The sequence below is a fragment of the Rhinolophus sinicus genome, chromosome 17 (assembly GCF_057876585.1).
Source record: "Rhinolophus sinicus isolate RSI-liver-muscle chromosome 17, RSI-T2T, whole genome shotgun sequence".
NCBI lineage: Eukaryota > Metazoa > Chordata > Mammalia > Chiroptera > Rhinolophidae > Rhinolophus > Rhinolophus sinicus.
In genome coordinates this window covers 30,574,499-30,598,667 of record NC_142517.1, presented here as the reverse complement: position 1 = coordinate 30,598,667, position 24,169 = coordinate 30,574,499, and the positions used below count along the sequence as shown (strand labels likewise).

General features: G+C 36.4%; 1 protein-coding gene across 2 annotated transcripts in view; it reads right to left on the bottom strand.

Moving 5' to 3' along the window:
* Positions 1-24,169, bottom strand: part of OTOL1 (otolin 1) — a 134,531-nt gene that overhangs the window by 29,524 nt on the left and 80,838 nt on the right. Inside the window, exons 4-9 of one of the 2 annotated variants that reach the window (XM_088793733.1) lie at positions 23,700-23,813; positions 15,378-15,451; positions 15,043-15,282; positions 14,208-14,301; positions 13,433-13,566; positions 11,864-11,990 (exon numbers count right to left, since the gene is read on the bottom strand). In XM_088793733.1, the coding sequence (XP_088649859.1) occupies positions 11,864-11,918 (55 nt within the window). In that variant the 5' untranslated portion in view covers positions 11,919-11,990; positions 13,433-13,566; positions 14,208-14,301; ... (1 more) ...; positions 15,378-15,451; positions 23,700-23,813. Of the gene's footprint in view, positions 1-11,863; positions 11,991-13,432; positions 13,567-14,207; positions 14,302-15,042; positions 15,283-15,377; positions 16,894-23,699; positions 23,814-24,169 lie in introns of those variants that run through there. The other variant, XM_088793734.1, reaches the window with a different exon arrangement.

The window sequence follows — 24,169 nt, the reverse complement described above, 5'->3', positions numbered from 1 at the left end:
TCTGTTGCTGGTTATCTTTCCATGTCTGTATTAGTCTTTTACCTCCACAGCTGGGGTTTAGCTGAAGAGTTAGAGAACGAAAGCCTCTGCACAAAACAAACTGGATTCTCTCTGCTCATAGCCAGCTTTCCTGAGGCTTTCAATCTCCTCCTTTTATAAAGGGATAAAGGGAGAAACTGATTAGGCTGGAACTCAAAAATGTAAAAATTCTCATTTGTGAATTCTAACAAAACTTAAGCACATTTAAACATGTTAAGCCAAAGATTGTTCCTTTGGATTGCTTTCTAATTTGAGTTAATCCATTTTGCTTACCCAGAATTTGGCATATATTTAATTATGGCATGTTATATAATGTATAATGCATAAGAAAGTACTGGTAACTCTGAATATTTTTTTTTTCAACTCTGAATATTTTTAACATATATTCATGTAAAAAAATTTTGAAGATGGAGAAATCAACTATTTTGTAAATTCATGTATAATATATAAACGGTTTATGTAATGCCAAACCAAACAATACTTTAGGTAAGACAATGCAAATTTCTGGGGTTTTGTTGCATTTATGTTTGTTTATTATTTTCTCTTTTTTTTTTTACAATTTATTGAAATATAATTGATATGCATCAAACTGAATGTATTTAAAGTATACAATTTGAGTTTTATCATATGGATATACCCATAAAATTATCGCCACACTCAAGGTAATAAACATTTACTACCAAAGGTTTCCACATGGCCTTTTGTATGTCCTCCTTCCAAGAGTGAAGAGGCAGCATATGGAATGGGAGAAAATAGTCACAAACCATATATCTGCTAAGGGGTTAATATCTAAGAAGTTAATATATGATAAGCGGTTCACTCCTAAAACTAAACAGCAAAAGATAAATAAATAACTCAATTAAAAAATGGCCAAAGGATTTGAATAGATATTTCTCCAAAGAAGACATACAAGTGAACAATAAGTATATGAAAAGATGCTCAAATTCACAAATCATTAGAGAAATGCAAATCAAAACCACAATGGGATGTGACCTCATATCTGTTAGGATAGCCATTACAAAAAACAAAAAAAAAGACAAAGAAAACAACAAATGATGCAGAGGATGTGGAGAAATTGCAACCCTCTACACTGTTGGTGGGAATGTGAAATGGAGTAACTACTATGGAAAACAGCATGTGGGTTCCTCAAAAAAATTATAAAATAGAACTACCATACGATCCAGCAATCCCACTTGTGTGTATTTATCCAAAAGAACTGAAATCAGAATTTTGAAGACATATTTAGATCCCAATGTTCATGACAGCATTATTCATAATAGCCAAGAAGTGGAAACAACTTAAATGTGCTTGAAATGTTAATGAATAAGAAAATGTGGTATATACACAGAATGGAATATTATTCAACCAAAAAAAAGAAAGAAATCCAGTTACAGGCTACAAGAATGAACCTTGAGGACATAATTTCATTATGCTAAATGAAATAAGCCAGTCATCAAAGGACGTATTCTGTATGATTTCACTTATATGAGGTATCTGAAGTAGTCAAACTCATAAAAACAGAAAGTAGAATAGTGGTTGCCAGGAGCTGAAGGAGGAAGAAATGGGGAGTTGTTCAATGGGTGTAGAGTTCAGTCACACAAAGTGAAAAAGTTGTAGAGATATACCATACAACATTGTGCTTAGTTAACAATACAGCATTATAGTTAACAATGCTGTATTATACACTTAAAAATAGTAAAGAAGAAAGATCTCATGTTATAGGATATTTTTACCAGAATAAAAACAATTTAGTTGGGCGAGACACACAATCATGAAATAAATATATAAAATGTCAGGATGAATGCTATGAGAAGAATAAAAATCAGGGTAAAAAAATACAAAGAATTTATAGATGATGTAATACAGAATTGTACACCTGAAATCTATGTAATTTTACTAACAATTGTCACCCCAATAAATTTAATAAAATAAAATTTAAAAAAAAATACAAAGAAAAAAATCCCATAGTACATGTATGGGTGGATCTATTTCTGGACTCTCCATTCTATTCCATTGATATCTACCATTATGCCAATATGACACTGTCCTTTTTAAAAATTATTTTATGGATTGACATAGAGAAATCGGTACACATTTCACTTTAGATATCTTACAATTTTATTTCTCAATTGTGCCTCAATAAAGCTAGGAAAAAACAATAATTGGAGAATTTAGTGGAAAATAAAAATAATGGTGTTGGGAAAAGAATCCTGTACAAATTTAATGTATATAACCTGAATTTGGCAATAAGTATATATCCATGAAACCATCACCACAGTCTACGCTACAAGCATATCTATCTATAAATTATGTTTTTTTTAATATATTCATCACCTACAAAACAGTCCTCTGGCCCTCCTTATTATGCATGTGTGTGATAAGAACAATAAACATAAGATCTATCCTCTTAGCAAGTTTTTAAGTATACAATTTTGTTAACTATATGAGGAATTTAAAACAGTTAAACTCATAGAAGTAGAGACTAGATTGGTAGTTGCCAGGGCATGGGAGGAGGGGAAAACAAGAGAATTAATCCAAGTATACAAAGGTGCAGTCAAACAAGATGAGTAAATCCTAGAGATCCATCTACTGCCTAGTACAGTGCCTATAGTTAACAAGACTGTATTGGACACTGCCCGATTATAGTAGCCATATAGAAAGTCTTAAAATCCCGTAGTGTGAAAAATCTTTATTCTTTTTCAATTGTTTTGGCTATCTACATCCATTGCATTTCCACATATATTTTACAATCTGCTTATCAATTTCTAAAAATTTCTTAGGGGGTTTTGATTGGGATTGAGTTAAATATAAACTCAATTTGATATTGAGTTAAATATAGATTAATTAAATGTAAATTGATGTTATATAAATTGAGTTAGATATAAGTAAATTTAAATATTAACTCAATTAATTATAATTAATTTATAAATAATTATATACATAAGAATTAACATCTTAACAATACTGACTCTTCCAATTTTCTCAACAATTTTGTAGTATTTAGTATACAGGTCTTGAATGTTTCATCAAACACATCACCAAATAATTCATGTTGATGTTAATGAAAAGAGTATTGTTTATTTACTTTAAATTTTTGCATTCTGTATATTGAATTAGTATCCTGCAACTTCATTAAACTCATTATTTCTAGTTGATTTTTATACTAATACATGGGATTTTCTACATAAATTATCATGTTTTCTTTGAATAAAGACAGTTTTACTTTTTCTTTCTGTAAGTCTGTATGGCTTTTATTTATGTTTGCTGTCTTACTGTGCTGGCTAGGACCTTTATTATAATGCTAAATAGAAGTGGTAAAAGTAAACACTCTTTCCTTTTTGCCAGTGTTAAAGGAAAATCATTCAGTCATTCATCATTAAACATGCTGTTAGCTGTAAGTTTTTCATAGATGCTCCTTATCAAGTTGGGGAGATTCCCTTGTATACCTAGTTTTCTGAGCGTTTTTATCAGGAAGCAATGTTGAATTTTGTCATACAACTTTTCTGTATCTTATAGGACAACGTATGTTTTTCTTTTTTCAGTTTGTTAATATTGTAAATTACATGATTGATTTTTAAAATGTTAGACCAATTTTATATTCCTGGGGTAATCACTAGTTTGGTCACAATGTACTACCCTCTTACTATATTGCTAGATTCAAATTGGTAATTTTTTAAAATGAATTTTCCATTCATGTTCATGAGAGATATTGGTCTTTAATTTTCTCACCATGTCTTTGTCTACCTTTCGTATCAAGATTATGCTGGTGTCATAAAATGAGTTGAGAATTTTTCTTTCCTCATCTATTTCCTTGGGGAAATGTAAAATTAGAATTTCTTTCTCAAATATGTGGTAGAATTTACCATGAAATGTTCTGGACCTGAAGTTTTCTTTGTGGGAAGACTTTTAACTATAAATTCCATTTATTTAATAGATATAGGGCTACTCAGGTAATCTATTTCTTCTTATTTGAGCTTCATTACTTTGTATCTTTTAAGGAATTGGTCTATTTATCAAAGTTTTTTAAATTAAATAGCATGAAGTTGTTCAAAATATACTTACCTTACATATCCTTTTAATATTTGTAGGATTTGCTAATCCCTGGTCTAGGATTACAGTATACATATGTTATTACGGGCTGTGTTCAACTAATACTGTGCCATTTCACATATAGTAATCTACTTCCATTTCCCTCATCTTGGACTACACGTGACAATACTGTATATCATCACATACGTTATAAACTCCAATACATTGTTACTATTTTTGCATGAAACAGTCGATTATCCTTTAAAGAGATTCTTTTTTAATAAGGAAGAACCTTTTTATATTTACACAATTTTTTTATTCTTTTTTACTTCTAGTTGTCTTCATTTATTTGAGTAGATACAAATTTCCATCTGAAATCATTTTCCTTTTTCTTGAAGGACTTTCTGTGACAGTTTTAGTAGTACTGCTCTGCTGGTAATAAAGGCAGCTTTGGTGTGCTAAAAAAAACCTTTATTTCACCTTCCTTTTATAAATATATTTTACTTTGGTATAGATTTCTAGAATAATGGGGTATTACATCTTGTGGTATTTTGAATTTGTTGTTCTACTACCTTCTGATTTGCATTTCTTCTTTGTCATACTTATATTTGTTCCTCTATATGTAATATGTCATTTTCCTTTGACTGACTTATTTTCTCTTTATTCCTGCTTTGAAGCAATTTTATTATCTGCCTTGTGAACTTTTCTTCATGTGTCTGTCTTCTGATCGGGGTTTGTTGAGCTTCTTGTACCTGTGGGGTTTACAGTTTTTATCAAGTTGGTAATATTTCAGCCTGTATTTCCTCAGACATTTTTCTGCCTTCCTCCTATCTCTCTTCTCTCTTTCTGAGATGCTTATGGCATGTAGGTGAGGATACTTGAAGTTTTTCCAGTTTATGGTTGCTATGTTTATTTTTATTTTTCTCTCAGTGTTTCGTTTATTATAGTTTCCATGACTATATCTTCAAATTCACTAATCTTTCACTCTATAGTGTCTAATCATCCATTATTTCATTTCAGGTTTTTTTGTTTGTTTTGTTTTGTTCTTTGTCTGTTCGTTTGTTTGTTTTTATGTAAAACGTCATGTTTCCCCTCTAGAGGTTTAGTTTAGGTCTTATTTATATCTTCCATTTCTCTCTTCATCATGGTCATGCTTTTCTCTCTACTATTTTCAACATATGGAGTATATTTATGATAACTGACTGTTCTTTTCTACTAATTATCATCGATTTCATTTAGGTTTATAGTAATTGACATTTGTCTTCATTATGGCAGAGTCATATTTCACTGCCTCTTTGAATACCTACTTATTTTTTGGTAGATCCTAGACATTGTGCTTTTTACATTGTTGGATACTGGATGCTTTGTATTTCTTTAAATAGTTTTGAACATTGTTCAGGGATGCAGAAAATTTCTTGGAAATGGATACTAGTTTTTTGTCTTTAAATATTTTAAAGCTCTAGGACGTTGTTAATTTACTTGGAAACAGAAAGTTTTGAGATTTGATTTTAAACTCTGTTCGGCAGGTTTAGAATAGCCTTTTACCTAGGGTAGTGCTCAGGAAATTTTTTTTTGTAAAGGATCACACAGTTAATATTTAGGCTTTGTGGGCCACATATAACCTGTTGCGTAACCTTCTTATTTTCTTTCAACACCCTTTAAAAATGTAAAAATAGAAACAGACTCATAGATACAGAGAACAAACTGATGGTTGCCAGAGGGGAGGAGAGTGGGAAGATGGATGAAAAGAAATGAAGGGGAATAAAATTCCAGTTATAAAATAAATAAGTCATGGGGATGTAATGTACAGCATAAGGAACAGATTCTATAACATCATAACTTTGTATGGTGACAGGTGGTTACTAGACTTATCATGGTGATCACATTGCAAGATACATAAATGTTGAATCATTATGTTATACACCTGAAACTAATGTAATATTATATGTCAAATGTACTTTAATAAAAATAATTTTTAAAATGTAAAACTCATTCCTAGCTTGTGAGTTCTACAAAAAAAGGCCAAATTTGACTTCCATGCCATAGTTTTCTATCCTTTGTCCAGGACAATTTGACTCTCTGTCAATGCCCTTGGAATAAGAAGACCTGTCCACTCCAGCTGGTAGAAACTATTTCTGGCACTGCATGAGCTCCATGGACTACTCTGCCTGATTCTTTCTGAATAAACATTTGAGAGCCAGGTCTCCAGAACTCTCTTGTTGTGCAGCTCTCTCTGCTCTACCACTCTGCCCTTCCCATTTTAAGTTCCTTGGCCTCCATGAACTCTGCACTCTGTTTCCTCCACTAAGGGAGACTGCCAGGTCCAGTGTGGGCTCCTCTCCCTGCAGTGAAGCCCAGAAACTCTCTTCAACCTATAGCTTGAGGAGTCTTAGGGCTCACTTTACTTGTTCCCTTCTCTCACAGATCACTCTCCCATACTGCTTGTTGTCCAATACCTGAAAACCATTGTTTCACATATTTTTGTCTCATTACTTAGTTGTTTAAGATAAATCTTGCCCCTGTTAATCCATCATAAACAGAAATGGCAGTCAAGAATGTAATTTTAAAATATTATTTATACAAAATTAAATATTGATTTAAGTTCAAGCAAAAGCATCACAGTTTATTTTTCCCATAACTTATATAAATCAAATTATGTTTGTATATTACATGAGCCACAAGAAGAAAGTATTTTCTTAGGACAACATTTTTGGAAAAGAAATATCACATGTAAGTATAAATAAGCAAATGTCTATTATTACTGAGATGACAAATATTTAATTGTAACATTTCCTGAGAATATAAAAGTTGTTAAAAAGTATCATTAGCTAAAAAAAAAAAGAAGCTATAGGATATGCCTCTCCTAGACATTATTATTATTAGGACATATTTATATTTGTTTAAAATTTTTGAAATGTGGCTCTGACATTTTATTTGGTAAGTAAGTTTTAGATTCTGAACACTAATAAATACTTTTAGGGTTCTAACCAATTTGGTTTGTAGGGAAAAAAAATGAGAATTTCACTTATTTAAAAACTAAGACATTAATTTTAGTGTCATACATTTAAAGCTTTTAAATATATAAAGTAAGTAAATTCAACTTATATGGGTCTTTTAAGAACCATTGGCTAATTGCTGTAACTACCTCTAATGGCTTCATTCAGCTTTGTTTAGATGCCAATTATTCCAAATGACATGTTCACTATAATTTTAAGTCTTCTTCTATTTTAAAACGATTTCAACTTGTGGTGATATTGCTTTCCAGCAATTAAGCTAAAAATGTACCTTAAATATTCAACATTAGAACCTAAATTACATAAGCAATAACATCTCATCCATGAATTTCCAAGAAAAAATTTCTTTTAGAATTTAACAATACTTCTTCCACTAACTGAAAAAATAATAAAATTCCTGATAACAGTTTTCCATTAAAATGCTACTTCTAACTTGGGGTAAATTCACAAAAGACAAGTCTACCTTCATTAGAAGATTTTAAGATCATTCTAGTGCTATAATCAAATAATACAATTCCATATTGTTATTTATCAATGAAGTATATCATTTTTACAGAAATTAACTTAGTTCATGCTAGAGACTATGGAAACCAAGGAATCCTAATATGCACATTTCCTGCCTTGATGGGACTGACAATCTGATTATAAGACAAAGTCTAAAAACAGAAAATTAAATAATTCTGGAGATATAAGCAATTTGTGATATAGTAAAAAAGTCATTAACATGACATTTATTAAAAGTCTACAATGCAGCAATTTTACACATAGTAGGTCTAATCTTCTTAAAAATTCTTTTAGATGGGGATGTTAAACAGGACTCTGGTTTCAAATGACATCTCTTCCCTCCCATTTCTTCTCTCTCTCTCTCTCTCTCTCTCTCTCTCTCTCTCTCTCTCTCTCTCTCTCTCTCACACACACACACACACACACACACCTACACACACACACACACACACACACACACACACACACACACACACACTTTTCCTTTTCCTTTCAGGTTGGCCTCATTCTCTAAAGATCAATGGCTACCCCAAACCTGAAAGTTCTGATCAGTGTCATCTCGGGGCTTACATCCTTATACTCTTATAAACCAGAAAGAAAAGAGAGCTTTCACTTTAAAGCTTTACTTTAAAAAAAAAAAAAAAAAAAAAAAAATCTAAGGGAAAATTTCTGATTGGTCTGCCTTAGATCAAATGTTCATGTCTTGAAAAGCTTATTGTCACCACAAGGATGAAGAACTATAATTGCTCCAAACAGAGGGGTCTTTTACCACCAGGAGGAGGGAAACTTAATAAAGTCACTGGAAGCCAGTGTGCACTTTCCAATACACCCAGGCATCTTTATTATTACTTGCTCAAGAAATATGCAGCCTGAGAAAAGAGAGTATTTATGGGAAAAGTAGAATGTGAGCTTTTTCCATGCCATTAATTTTTTTGAAAAAGAAAAACAAGACATTTGTCTCATTTTCTGGTTTGGGCTGATTTAATATGTTTCTCTATCCACTAGGTTTCCTGTAAAATCTCAATAAAGAATTGGCACTATGTGGCTTGTGGGATAAATGTGACGTGATGTCTGCTCTGCAAATAGTGTTACAGGGACAAAGCCACGCCATTTGTTTATATATTGTTTATTTCTCCTTCAATGCTACAAGAGCAAAGTTGAGAAGTTGTGACACAGATTATATGGTCCATAAAGCCTGAAATATTTACTGTCTGGCCCTTTACAGAAATAAGTTTACAAACTCCTGATCTAGATGTTTGATTATTTTCAGATTTAGTTGTTTAAACCAGAATATTTTATAGGTATGCTATGCAATTTTTTTGCATCACATTATGAGGCACGTAATACTTGATTGTCCTGCTTCTAGTGATAAGATGGAATCACCTCAAAAAGTTAAAGGTAAGTTCCTGAATGACCCATCAATTTCATTCCTAGGTATAACCAAGAGAACTGAAAACATGCCCACACAAAGATTTGTACACAAATACTCTTAGCAACATTAATCACAATAGCCCAAAATAGAAACAATCTAGTGACCATCAACCAATGACTGAATAAACAAAATGTGGTTTATCCATACAATATTTAGCCATTAAAAGGAACAAAGTATTGATATATGCCACAATATACACGACCATAAAAACATATGGTAAGTGAAAGAAAATGTATTATATGATTCTGCTAAATGAGGTGTTCAGAATAAACAAATATATATAGAGAAAAAGTGTATTCGTGGTTGCCAAACACTGGTGGGAAGGAAAAATGGGGAATTACTGCTAATAAGCATGAGGTTTCTTTTTGAAGTGATAAAAAATGTTCTAGAATTAGATAGTGGTGATCGTTGCACCACTCTGAATTTTACACTCTAAAAGGTGAATTTAAAAAAACAAAAGGATAAAATCAGAGGATTCAGGTTGTATCAGCCTGATCCCTCCATTATAAAATTCCCCCATCAACATTTACCTCATGTTTTTATCATTTATACATGAGTGTTGCCTAGAAACATTCCTTCGTTAGAAGTTGTAAAACTAATTTTCTAATTTACCATTCTTTCTGCAACTATTAGCTGTACTTCTATAAAGAAGAATTTCCTTCATCAACTAGTCCGTTACATAAATATACAATTCCTACAGGCAAGGCAGGATGAGCTTGGTTCTTTTCCTTTTTCAGTTTTTCAGAGAAATAACTGGTGCTCTGGCAACCTCCAGTGGTGAATAGTAAAATATTTTGTTTGTTTTGTTTTATGTTGCTGTCATTACAAACTAACTAGTTTCTATATATGCGTTATGTTGCAATTCAGTGCAGTCAGCCTTTTTGATACTCAAATTGTCCCATGCACTGGAAGTTCCTTTCCAGTGGGCGCTTATGCCATGTTGGCATGATTTCACTAGACTTATTTTTTAACAGTTTTATTAAAATATAATTCACATACTATACAATTCACCAATTTAAGGCATACACTTCAATTGTTTTTATTATGTTCACAGAACTGTGCAACCATCACCACAATGAATTCAGAACATTTTCATTCCCCTAAAAGGAAACCCCATATCTATCAGCAGTAACTCCCCGTTTCTCCCATTCCACCCCCTGTTCCTAGGCAACTACTAGTCAACTTTCTGTCTCTATAGATTTTCCTGTAAAAGACATTTCATATAAATGGAATCATACAATATACATACAGTCTTTTCTGTCTTCCTTCTTTCTCTTAGCATGGTTTCAAGGTTCATCTCTACGGTAGCATGTATCAATACTTTGTTCCTTTTAATGGCTGAATAATATTCCACTCTATGGATAGACCACACTGTAAAGTTTTTGTGTGGATGTACATTCTCAGTTCTGTTAGGTATAGCTCCGTTACCTCTTTCCCCTCTTTGTGCAACAATTGTTATACATATTATATCTACATTATGTTACAAACCCAACAATACATTTTTCTACTTAATTTTGTCTTTTAAAGAAGGAAGGAAAATAAGTATATATCTAGAGTTTCTTAAATTACTCTCCTTATTTACCATTTCTGCTTCTTTTTTTTTTTGTTCCTGTAGATTCAAGTTACCATCTCATGTCATTTCCTTACTTCAGTATAGCTTTGCTCCTACCCATCTCTTTTGTGCTGTTTTTGTCAAATATATTGCATTTCTATGTGTTAAAAGACCAATAATTCCATTGTATACATAGTTTCATACAATTGCTTTTAAGTTCTATTTAAAAGAATATGTATTTATACTGTCTATCATAATTACATAATTACCTTTACCACTACTTTTTTGGTTCCCCGGTATGCAGCTGAATTAAGGGCTGGGCTCACTTGCTCTAGGCCGGAAGAACTTTAGTGTTTCAGATAAGGTGTATCTCCTAGCAGCAAATTGTCCCAGTTGTTGTGTATCTGTTGTTTATCTTTTTTTCAGCTTTCTTGTAGATTCTTAGTTGACAATTTTTTTCTTTCAGTTCTTTGAATGCCACTTCACTACCTTCGAGCCTACATTGTTTCTGAAGAGCAGACTTCTATTAATTTTACTGGAGTTCCCTTGCACAGGAGGAGTCACTCTTCACTTTCTCCTTTCAAGATTTTTTCTTTGTCTTTGTCTTTCACTATTTTTACTCTAATGTGCCTGGGTGTGGACCTCTTTGTGTTTAATATTACTTGGAGTAGATTAGTGGTTGTCTAGGGCACATTTACAAATCTGTCCTTGGATACAACCCACTGTAGCAGCTGAAATACTATGCTTTAGAGTTCCTTTAAATAATTCATTTATGTTATACAATTATGTTACCAAATTAATAGGCAGCTGGAATTGTTTCCACTGGTTTTAGGGTTCCTTTTCATCATTTCATTTTGTTTTTAAATATGTAAACCAAAGTACCAAAGTCAAAAAATATAACAAGGTATATTTCACAAAAGTCTCCCATCAGGCCTGTCGCCTCCTCCTTGGTCCTTGAATTCCCCTCTAAGTGACCATTTTTGTTTATTTTGGTTAATCAGTCCACCGTTTCTTTCTGAAACATAAGCATTGGTGTGTTTGTACCCATATTCCCTTTTCTTACACAAAAGGTACCACATGAAAACACCATTCCTCCCCAGATCTTCTTCATTATTTTTTACAACTACATAACAATACCCCATTGTGTGGGTGTACCACAGTCTATTCACAATCTGTCCCCTACGGATAGACACGTTGGTAGTATTTTATTTGTCAGTGTATTCGTTTTCTACTGCTGCATAACAAATTACCACAAACTTAGTAATTTAAAACAACAAAAATGCATTCTCTTACAGTTTCCATTGGTCAGGAGCCTGAACACAAGTGACCTGGGTCTTCTGCTCAGCATCCCACAAGGCTGAAATCAGTGCTGGCCGAGGCTGTGATCTCATGTCAAGAGTAGAGTCCTCTGCCAAGTTCACTGGTTGTTGAAAGAATTCAGTTACTGTGGTTGTAAAGTCCCCGTTTTCTTGCTGTCAGCTGGGGCCAGCCTCAGAACCTAGAAGCCTCCCTCAGGTCTTTAGCACAGAATCACATATGTATGGTAGTAGCTTCCTTCTCCAAAGCCATCAAGAGAATCTCTTTTTTAAAGACACACATGATTAGGTCAGACCCACTCAGCAAATCTTCCTTTTGATTAACTCAAAGTCAAGTGATTAGGGACCTTAAGTACATCTGAAAAATTCCTTTACTTTTGCCATATAATATAGTCTAACCCAGAGAGTGATATCCTATCATATTCACAGATTCTGTTTGCACGCAAAAGGAGGGGGTTATACAAGGCATGCATGGGGAAAAAGGAGGTTGAGAATATTGGGTCTACCTTTGAATTCTGCCTCCTGCATTTAGCATTATAAATAATGGCCCAATGAAAACCTCTGTGCGTATCTTGTATTTTTGCCAGTATACCTTTGAGATGGATTTCTAAAAGAAGGATTATGCATGTGTAAGTTTGCTACACATTGCCAAAGTTTCCTCCACAGGGGTCAGGCAATTTTGCAATGAGAGAAAAAGCTGGTTTTTCAACATCTTTACTAATAGACTGTATTGTCAAACTTTTAGGTTTTGCCAATCTGACATTTATTTGCCAATCTAACATTTATTTGCCAATAAATGTTATTTTACTGTAATTTAAACTTGTATTTTTCTTCTGAGAGAAGTTAAGCCTTGTTTCATATATTTAAGGGACATTTTGAGTGTGGTGCATTCAAACTCTGTAGATGATAGAGGCTAGAAAGACAATTTGGCATTGGGAAAAGTATGAGACAACGTTGGCTTTTGGAAAAGTTCGTGAAACCTATGGATCTATTCCCAAAAAGTAATCTAAAAATACCCACATCCATTTTTATATACAATTTCTGTTATTGCTTTGAATATTTATTGCTTTCTCATAGGCGATATAGAAAAAGAAACACTTTTTATTAAAAAAAATAATAATTTCTCTCAATAGTGCATGTGATGATAACTTCTATTTTTCTTTTGACATCCTGGCATCATACGGCCATATTAACCCCATTCACTGCTCAAGCTTACTTTCCACCATGGGAGCCACAAAACCCAGATGCTTGTTCCCCAGCTCCCTTGACAGTTAGGGCATGGGCTGCGGGCACAGATTTCATCAGCTAAATGCAGCAGCCTGGCATTGCCAGTTTGGACAAAGAAGCAGGAACAGTAGAGAATCCATTATGGTGGTGGGGGCAACAGCAATTGGGCGCAATGTTCAGTGCCTTTGGCGGCAGTGGTGAACAGTGAGACATCCAGGGCTCCGTGAAGACAGCAGTGTGCCTGCCTGAGTTTGTTTCTGTGGTGCCATCTTGGCCATGTCTCTGACTGCACAGCCTGCCACTGCTCCTGCTGACTTACCGGGGTTGTTTGCCAGCCGTCCTGGAAACTCTTTGAGCAATCTCATATTCTTTCAATAAAATCCTTTTCTGCTTTATCAGCCCTGACTGGTACACTCCCTTTTTTTTTTCCTTGCAGAAATTTATGGCAACTTCCTGAAAATGTAAAATAAATCAAAACCATTCAAGCGAAATGAAAATTAGCTTAATGACTACTCAGAAATAGGAATTCTCAAGTTATTTGGCAAGAATCAGAAGTTAAAATTACAATGATCTTTGACATAACACACTTGTCCATTTTAATATCCAAACTTATTTCCATTTCTGGTTTTCAGTAAGCACTTAATCACAAAGATGTGAATTATTATAACCCTCAAGACAGCTGGAGGTCTCACTGCTCCTTTGATCTTTGGGTGAAATTTCTTTGTACTCAATAATTTCATAGCTCAGGAAATCCAAATCTGTGCCTTAAGGTTTCTGCTTACCCTGCAGCAATTAGCACTTGCCTGGCCTCACTTCTAAGTGCTGCTGTCCTTACATCCTGCCTTATCCCATCCAACATTTAGTCCATCTTAACCCCTTCTCACATACAAGTTTTGAGACATGGATAGATTTGATTGAATCTTTTTGGGGGGTAGGGGTGACAGAAGGGTCACAATCGAGCAATGCTGTGCAATGCTATACCATTTTGCTGGCTCCACATTTTTCTCTTTCTAATATACAAAGCAGCTTTGGCCATTCTTTGAAGCTTTGGGACCCACTGACGTCCAGACACCAAGGGCCTCCTCACCTTTTACCTGGTGATAATCTTTGTACGTTGGTTTTTGTTCGTTCTTGTACCACTTTCTTATACTGATCGTCCCCAGTCTCTGCAAGAAGCAGCCACGTCACCTTGAAAATAATTAAAATTAAAAAGGCAGGCATAAAAAGCAGAAAACATAGTGCAGGGTTTTTGTTTTTTGTTAAATTTCTGTTTTTTTGTTCACTTTTTGATTTCTGTTTCACATCTACAATGGGCTGTTAAGTGGAAACAGGAAAGCCTTGAGGGAAACAGGCCATGGAATTTAATCATAATAATTTATTAGAAAGAAAATTGAAGGTGAAGCAGACAATTCCACCCTCAAATCTCCATGGGAACTAAATGAGGGTTATGTAGATAAGGAGGTGACAGGGAAGAGAGCACGTACTATGGAGAGGAAGTAAGAGGAAGCTCTGAATCACAAAGTGGAGAGCAAGTAAATGAGCAGAGTCACCACCGAAGGCAGCCGGATTTCTAAAGTTCCTTCTGCGGGGATCCTGATGAGAGCTGAGCCAGTGCCCACGCACCACCCACGGCCACTCCAGTGAGAGTCACAGACAACTCAGAAACTACACTGAAAGATTATGTCAGCTTTCATCCCATTGCTCATTGGGGGCATGGGGCATTATCACTCATGGGTCATCCACCAGCAGGACGTTTATCTGGACACTCCCACATCCAAAATGTGTCATATAGACACTTCATTTTTCAAAAGCCCAGGACACGCAAAAGTACCCCAGAGAGGGGGTTGAAGGTACAGAGGGGCAAGTTACCAGGTCCAGCATTTGGGCAAAACTGGGCCGTGACAGAATCCATCCCAGTTATACATTTACCAGAGTATGATTCTCAGCAAAGACAGTTCTCTCTCAGAGGAGTCTGGGGTCTAGCTCTTAATGTCACAGCATTTTCTCTGAAGTAAATGGAATCAAAACCACCATCACTTGATTTGCCAGATTAAAGTAATCTTGTGTCAAGCACACCAGCATTCTCCAGGACTCCGAATGGACCATAAATTAAGTCAAGTCATCTCTTCTGTCCTCACATCGATGCTGGTCCCTGTATTAGTCAGGATTCTCCAGAGAAACAGAAGCAAAACAATATAGATACAGATAAAGAAATGGAGAAAGAGATATAAACATATCGAGATATAGATAAGAAATTGGCTCACATGGTTACGGAGGCTGGCAAGTCCCAGGATAGCCAATGGTGCAGTTCCATTCCAAAGGCCTGCAGGTTTGAGACCTAAGAAGTAACGATGTTTCAATTTGACTTCAAAGGCAGGAAAAAGGCAATATGCCAGTTAGAAGGTGTGTTGGTAGGGTCAGCCTTTTTGTTCTATTTAGGCCTTCAGCTGATTGGATGAGGCCCACCCACATAGGGAGGGCAATCTATTATAATATTTTACTCAATCTGTCAATTTACATGTTAGTCTCAACCAAAAACATCCTCACAGAAACTCTCAGAATGATATTTGACCAAATATCTGGGCACACCATGATCCAATCAAGTTGACACATACAATTCACCATCACAGTATCGTTAACAAAGTCTGATTCATTGGTGCTGTCTTTGTCAGCAAGAAGTAATTTCAAATCAAACTCCTATTTTAAGGTTATCTGAGCAAAAGAAAATTGAAACAAACCTTACCGTACTGCCAGGAATCCCTACAATGCTACCTCCTCAGCACCTCCATTTCCAGGCTACAAAAGTACATCATCCAGCATCAGGAAATTCACCTCTTTGACATGTTTGACCATTTCCAGCAGCAGCTTGGTCAAAGGGTTTGTGATTTTCCAATGGCGCCCATAATTATCACTTGAATCAAAAGATTGATTCAAATATGTGACAAAAAAATATTTGCCAGGTAAGTCAGGCCATAACTGAGCTACTCCCATGCCAAAACTGTTCTAAGAGTAGATTTACTTTCTTTTTCTCTCAAAAAAAGGGAAACTTACATCTGATATCTAACCACTTGTTTCAAGATTTGCTGTTGGGAAACCAGTAACTCACATAATAGAGAACAACTTTGTATCTGGCTCTAATTTCTTGAAAACCACCTCTTGAAAATATGCTAGTTATGAATTTGACACTTTTCATAGCAGGAAGCATGACTTCTTTTGGGATTTTGATGCCAACACATGCCCGTGTCAAGAACAGTGAGTCATTCTGACATGTCACCAGACAGTAAAGCCATGTGCAGTGCCAAGCATCCAGGGACCCCATCTGTACAAGGCATCATGCTTTTTCTTTCAGACAAAGTTTTGCTTGGCTAAGAAACACTGCACCATGTTGAAGCTGTTGACAACCTTTCCCATTTCCAAAAGAGGAATGGGACTTTTTTTTTTTTAGTGGCATCAGCATGCACACAACAGACAAAAAATGGGAGCTGGCTACACTAGAAAACATCATTAATTTTGTTGCAGAAACTAGTCTGGTAGCTCCATGATCAGCTGTGAAATATCAGGAGAAATGTCAACAGTTACATAGTGAGTCGCATAATTTAGAAGAGACATTGCTTAATGATCTTCCCTTGCTCCAAGTTACTCCCAGCTTGACCATTCTCAGGGCATGTGGTTTCATCAAGACCTCTCTGGATGTACCTGACTTCTTGCCTTTCCTGGTGTAGCTAGTATTCTAGAAAGATTCAAGGTTTTTGTTTGGGGTCAAATACTAGTTTTTATAAAATCCTAATCTTTTCAAATCAATGCTTTTCCCTGAGACCCTCCCACCCCTATCCCAGTGAGTTTCAAACTAGGGGACACGAAGTATCCCCTAGTTCTGTTTGGGTTTGGGATCTCATTGGCAAGGACTCAGCCTCAGGGAAAGCATACCAGCTTTTGCGTTGGTCATAAAAGGGAAAGCAAATGAAATCTACATCGCATGATTTTACCCATGTGAGTGTCTCAATTACAAAACAGGGGCCCATTTTCTTATTCTTGCTTGGCTGACAGAGTGAGTCAAATTTTCTGTTGTGGGCCACAGGGCTGCTTCCCCTGCCTCCTCAGCTTTCCACACCGCTCACAGAATGGCAGACATGTCCAGTCCCCCAGGCACTTTGGGAGCTTACATCCATTCCCTTCACTATAAAGAGGAGAGGACAACTTACGATTGATCACTGGCCCACATTTTATCAGCAGATGAGGCTGTTTTTCTCTTAAAAGGCTCTCAGTCATGTTCCGGAGCTTCTCATCCATTTTGTTTCTTTTATCTAATCAGTACACTTATGTGGCCCTGGTACTTTGGAGCAAGTCCACAACCTTTTCCGTGTTCCAGCAGCTCCCCCTGAGACTGGGAAGGTAAGTCTGGTCAAAATCTTCTCCTCAGACCTACCCGTCTTAGTTTTTAAAAAGCTTGTCGAAGCCTTCTGGCTTTGGTAGCTCTCCTGTCCTCCAGCTGAGCTTGCCAGAAGAGCCTTAAATGGGGGTATCAGTCAAGGGTTCGGTCAGAAAAATCGAAAGCCCTCTCCATAGTTAAAACAGAAAAGAAACGAATGCAGGGAATTAGGCCACTCCATCACTGGAAGGCCGAGAGGAAACCAGAAAGGAAGGAGGTGGTACTGGAGATCAGGATGGACAGGAGGCCACTGCCCTAGGCAGTGGAACTCACAGCTGCATGTCACCACTGCTGCTGGAGTCAGAGAGCTTCTCCTTACCGCCACCTTCTCATTGCATAGGAGTCTCTCCCATGAGAAACACCTCACTGGAAAGCAGCTGTCAAGGGACGCTAAGAAACGTAGCTCCCAGGCTTTTGTCTCCCAGGCTGTGTGCTCTCATATAGGAAGACAGAAGTCTCGTGGGTCAAAGATAAAAGGACTGTATTACGCACGGCACTGCAGTCAGCATGACAGTCATGTTCACATAGCTCTCCTTACCACCCCGCCTACAGCCTTATGCAACTAAATGTATAAACATACCAGATTTACGTTTGTTCATCAATTAACAATTTTTCTTTTCAGACCTTCCAAATCCTCAGCACTGTGCTAAGTACTAAACACAAAATTGAACAAGACAGACAAGATCCTCGCCTGGAATAGACAGAAGGGAAGCAAGAAAAGACATACCTAGATACAATAATTACAGATTTTGAGAAATGTTGTAAAGGAGATAAACAGGGCACTACAACAGAGGCAAAGGGATAGGCCGTCAGGAAATACGTTCTGAAGATATGCCATTTAAAAATCATCATAATGGATGAAAAGAAGGCAGTTCTGCCAAAAATTCTGCAAAAAGAGGAACAGTGTTCCCAACAGAACAAACAGCCCAAGCAAAGGCCTGGAGGCAGGAAAGTTCTGGGAACTGACAGAAAGCCTATGTGATTGCAGCCTAATTTGTGAGACGAGATTAACTTCAAGTTTAAATTTAAAAACACTTATTACCATTTCCTTTATTTTAAGAACCCTTTCTTTCCATTCATAAAATACTAACAGAGGTCGATCATTAGTAGCAGAATAAATTTGTGTCTTTCTAAAGATTTTAGGAAGACTATGGTTGTACACATTCATATTTTTTCTTTTCCATTGCCTCCCCATTTCTTCCTAAAGCCAGACAGAAGTTGGCACTGCCCCTTTGCTCCTCTAGATGTCACCAGGGCAAAGAGAAAGTTTGTTGTTACTGACATCTCCCATGGTCCTCTCCAGCATCATGGAAGGGTCTACTACTGCCTGTTGTGGCTTTGGGATGGGCTTTCCTTCGCTCTTTTAATTCCCCCACCCACCCCCACAAAACTCTGACACAATGCCCTTGAAAGGCTGCAGCCCTCTCTCCCTTGGAGGCTGGGAGGGGCTGGATGGACAGGCCTTCTTTCTCCCTTACCCAGGACTAGCTCACCAGGCAGTGTAGGCACATTCAGATACTTTTCAGAAAGGGATCACAACATGGGCTCTAGCTGGTATAGATGCTTCTTCAAGCCTCTTCATTCCAAATATCTTCCTTCCCACAGGAAGAATTTTCATCTCCTGGGTTCTTCTCCTGTCTCCCCTTCCAATATCCCAAGGCAGGGTTTCATGGTGTCAAGTATCTTCTACCTCATCCAAGGAGGTTACTCATCTCACTTCCCAAAATCTTAGAAGAGGATGAATTTCAGTCCTGCAGATAAATGAGCACCCATCTTCTAATTCAAAGTCCCTTTTTAAGTCTCACCAGTGAGAGTTGTGGTCCTGCTGGTTCCTTTCACAGTTGACCTATAAAGTAGACTTTCTGGCAAGACTGGTGTGTCAGGTGCCCTGAGATACTGCTCAGTCCATTTATCTAAATAACCCCTTATTGTAGCCTCACCTTCAGCATCCCAGGATACTCATGGGCTCCCACTGAAGAGTGTGGACTTTGGACTCCCAGGGACAACTTGGAACCTGGTAAAATAATGTTGTTACACTGCTTTATCGAAGAGGCCATAAAAGGGGTGAGTGGGGGCAGTGGGGGGGGGGGGGTGGGATGGAAGACATGCTTAGCAAAATCCTTCTGAAAGTCCTTTGGATGAGTACATAATTCATTTCTATTCAAAAGAACAGACAGCATGCCTAGAAGGAAAATCATGTGGCTTGGTTATCTATCTTCTTGGAAAAAAGTCACTAAAAATTCTAAACAATTAATTCCTAAATACACCCCATTCAGTACTTTTGTGGAATAAACCTGGGAATAAATGTGATTAATGAAATGATAACGCCTATCAATACAAAACAAACTTGAGCTAATCAATTCTTCTTTGGTAACTCCATGGTGCCTTCTCTCCTGTAGAAACTGATGTCTCTCATTGAAATGCTACTAGACATACACACTTTGACCCAGAAGGGTTCTCTGAGTTAGTTTACCGAAAACCCATGTTCATGTTCAAATCTTCTGGGCACAGCTTTTACCATTAGTAGTAAGAAATTAAGAAATATTGCATAGAGTTAATTTAATTATTTTATCACAGTTTTAATTTTTATTGAAGTATACAATTTAATAATGATTACCTGCTTTAGTCTTTTTTTTAGTAAAAAAAAAAAAAAGTGGAAATAGGTAATGAATAATGACCATTTAAAGAGAAAAGCATCTTTAAAAAGAAAGAGAGAGAAAGAGAGAGAGGCATCTAGAAACTGTTTTTTTCCTGATTTCTTCATGTTTTTAGGCACAGTATGGCTTAGTGGTGTTTCTAAAACACAGATTCATAGCCCAGTGCAATGCTTTTGTTGGAACTATCCAGTTAAATCGTTACAAAACAAATTTCTCCTGTTCTAGTTCATGTTTCTCTAACATGGCTCCAGTTTGTGGTGGTAAATTGTTTTAAAATGATTGGCTCTCAGAGACCAATAATGCATGAATCTTTCTCTTGAAGATTAATATTATTTTCCACTCCATCTACTATCTCACTGTGGAAAATGGTGGCAAAAGTGGAAGTTCCAGCAAGGTGGGAATGCTGGTGAAACCCAGCCATCTGCACCAGGATCGATTTCAGCTCTTATTTAAAGCGAGTCTGGATGAACAGAAGAGGTTTGTTTAAAATGCTTTGTTGTACTGCAAGACCAATAACTAGTTAGGCAGTGCCAAAAATAGGAACGGGGTTATAGGCCTCTAGACAGCTCATCAGAGAACTTGTATTAGTAAATCGGAAATCACACATCTGAAAAAAACAAGGCAGTAAATGCTATTGTAAAAGTGATTTAAAGAAACTCTCTACTCCCCAAAGAGAAGGCTTTAATGGCTTCTCATATTTAATGGCTTCTCATATGCTGTTATGTAACAGAAATAAAGAAAAAATTAATGCTTAGAAGTCATTTAGGGGCAAAAATACAAATCTCTCAAAATATGTGACAAAAGATTGTGAGTAAATATACCACTGTTATGGGGTGTTAAGATATCACAAATTTGCTAGACTTTAATTTAGGTAGAAGTGACAAAATTTTAAATGAAGTATCTATGTGTCTTGCTTTTTACTTTACTAACTACCCACAAATAAAGGAAAGGTGCCAATAGATTACAAAATTAAATTAGAAAATCTAACAGAAGATAAAAGCAAATGAGATTTCATTTTGTATTTAAAATAACAATGTTTTGCATTTAAATGAAATTCTACCTTAAAATATAGCATATGTTAAAAGAAGAAAAGTAAATTTTATCTTGTGGTGGAGGGGTCAGATGTGCTCAGATGGAGAACTATTTATTGTATTCCTCAAAACATTCAGCATGTTTTAAAATTTATATAGCATTTTCTCATGGTCAAGAGTCATGTATGGATTCGATTAAATTATAAATTTTAACATTATATAAGAATTGTGTGGAAACTCTAGGATTTCAATTTGATTACTATCATAAATTTTTTTTATATATTTCAAGTAACCCAAAGATTCTATACAAATGAACAGAAAAGAAAATAATACTATTTCTTACCCAGGAACGTACAGTTGATCTGATAGATTGATTTCAGGTTATAAAATCACCAGATGTCAGTAAGGCTATCCTGAAATAGAACCTTCCCTCCACCCCAAAAATGATGAAAAATGGAATAAAGAATTTCAGCCACATTAGTCACATAGAAAACGCCAGTTTTATTAGGGCATTTCTCCCTGTTACTACAAGCTCAGACTACCACCATCTACTACTACTACTACTACTACTACACACACACACACACACACACACACACACATATACACACACACACACACAGAAAGAGAGAGAGAGAGAGAGAGAGAGATACTCACAGTCAACAGACCCTTGTTGAGGTTCTGCATACTGGATGACCATTCAACGTGTCCCCACTGCCATCTTTGCCCCTCCACATTTATCTGAAACAATGAGTAAATCCTCTGTACTTAAAAAAGGGTTGGAATAAGCATCTTGAAATTACAGTTGACCTTAAAGTCTAGCAGTTCTGAATCTGACAATGTCTGTCAAGCAACCTGTGTCCAAATCTTGAACTCATGACTTATAGCCTGTGCTGCCTTAGGATTAGCATTTGCTCTTCTGAGACTCAGTTTCCTTGTCTGTAAAAATAGAGAATTATACCAACTTCGTGCACTGTTGGGAGAATTGTAGATACTCTAAGTGAAGCACCCAGCACCAGGGCTGTCACGTGTGGTCGCACCTGTTAAACTCATGATGCTTTGGGAACCGTATTTTCGCATTTTTGCTACTTGCACATAGTCTTCTTTAACCATTAAAAAAGTTACAAATTTTTAGAAAGAGGAAATGATTTGACCACTCTAGAGTGGTCTGCCTTCCCTTTTGCAGGTTTATTTTGCTGCTTAATTCCATTTGGATTGGAAGATATAACCATTCGCTGGGGCTGTTGTAACAAAGTACCACAAACAAGTGGCTTGAACAACAGAAACTATGGTCTCACAGTTCTGGAGGCCAGATGTCCAAGATCAGGGTGTCGGGAGGAGTGGTTCCTCCTGAGGACTGTGAGGAAGAATCTGTGTCATGCCTCTCCCCCAGCTTCTGTGTTTTGCTGGCGTTGGTGTCCCGTGGTTTGCAGAACCATCACCCCAATCTCTGCACTTATCTTCACATGTTCTTCCTGTGTACCTGTCTGTGTCCAAGTTCCCCTTGTTATAAGGACACTAGTGGTACTGGATTAAAGCCACCCTACTCCAGTAAGACCTCATTTTAGCTAATAACATCTGCAAGGACACTTTTTCCAAATAAGGTCACATTCTGGCGGGGGGAGATTAGGACTTTAACACATGAAACGTGGAGAAGTGGGTGGCACAATTCATCCTATATAACAGAAGGTTATAATACTCATCATTTCTAGGAGCTTTCTGGACTATAAAGGGAACAAGAAGGACCTAATTACAGTGCTGGTCATCAGCCTTTTTACATCGTAAGCCATTTGGGCTGGAGCATGAATGTGTAACATTATGCACATACTAAGAGAAAAGATCTGACCTTCCTACACAGCAGCGGATCTTCCTAGGGTTTTATCTGATTTTTTTAAAGTAGAAACACTACAATTAATGTTTTAAATGTATTGTTTATTTTCATCTATTGCATTTACGAGTTCAGCTAAAAATCACTTCATTGACAAGGTGGGATTTCAGAAACCCTGCAAAGGGAAATAAAAAATCATGGCACTGCATGACCAAAAGCCTCACAATGAGCTTCAGCTAAATATGTGAACGTTCTGATATTGCTCAAAACAAGGGAGCCAAACTCTGAGGCCTGAAAGTATTTTTGTTATGACAAAAGAAAAAAATGTATTATGGTTTCTGTTTCTGTTATTTGAAGAAGTGATCCATATGCAGAATCTCTTTTGTAAATGGAGGAGCATAGGATGCACAAAAGATTTGCAGTAAAAATAAAGGAGGCCTCCCTCTGGGCCTCACAGCCACCCCGTTCCCTCCCTGGTGGCAACCACTGCCTCCAGGGTCTTTACTCTCCACAACTGAAAACACAAACACACTGTAAACTCACACCACAGATAGCACTGGTGGTTTTTTTCTCTTTTCTTTGTATCTTGAAGAAACTGCCCTATCTGTAGCTGTTTCAATTGTTGTAACAGCTGCACTTACCGTGTTCCAGATTCAGGATTCCACTTTGGTAGGAATTTTATCTATATCGGCAGTACTACAATGCGTTTCTCCCCATCCCCACCTCTGCCGAGGACCGAGGAGGCAGGGTCATGCCTAAAACACAGTATCAAATGAAAAGATGGACAGACTTAATCAAGGCTTTCAATGGCACCATTGTACTGGATAAGTTCTGTTTGGTGACTTGCAGTTTTGGAAAAAAAAATTAAAATCAGGTCTCAGGAATTGCTACTTCTCTCCCTAGCCTCCCTTACTAGTTCTTTTGCTAATAAAATTTACAAGTGAAAGAAAAAGTACTTTTACCGTATGATTGCTAATCTCCATAGTGACTCCCTCCTAGAGCTGGAATGTGATTTATTTGAAACTCCTGTATTGTTAAAAATTTAGGTAGTTTGAACGTCCTTAAGCATTCAAAACAATTCTGAAATGCACATACCATGATTGTTTTGCAC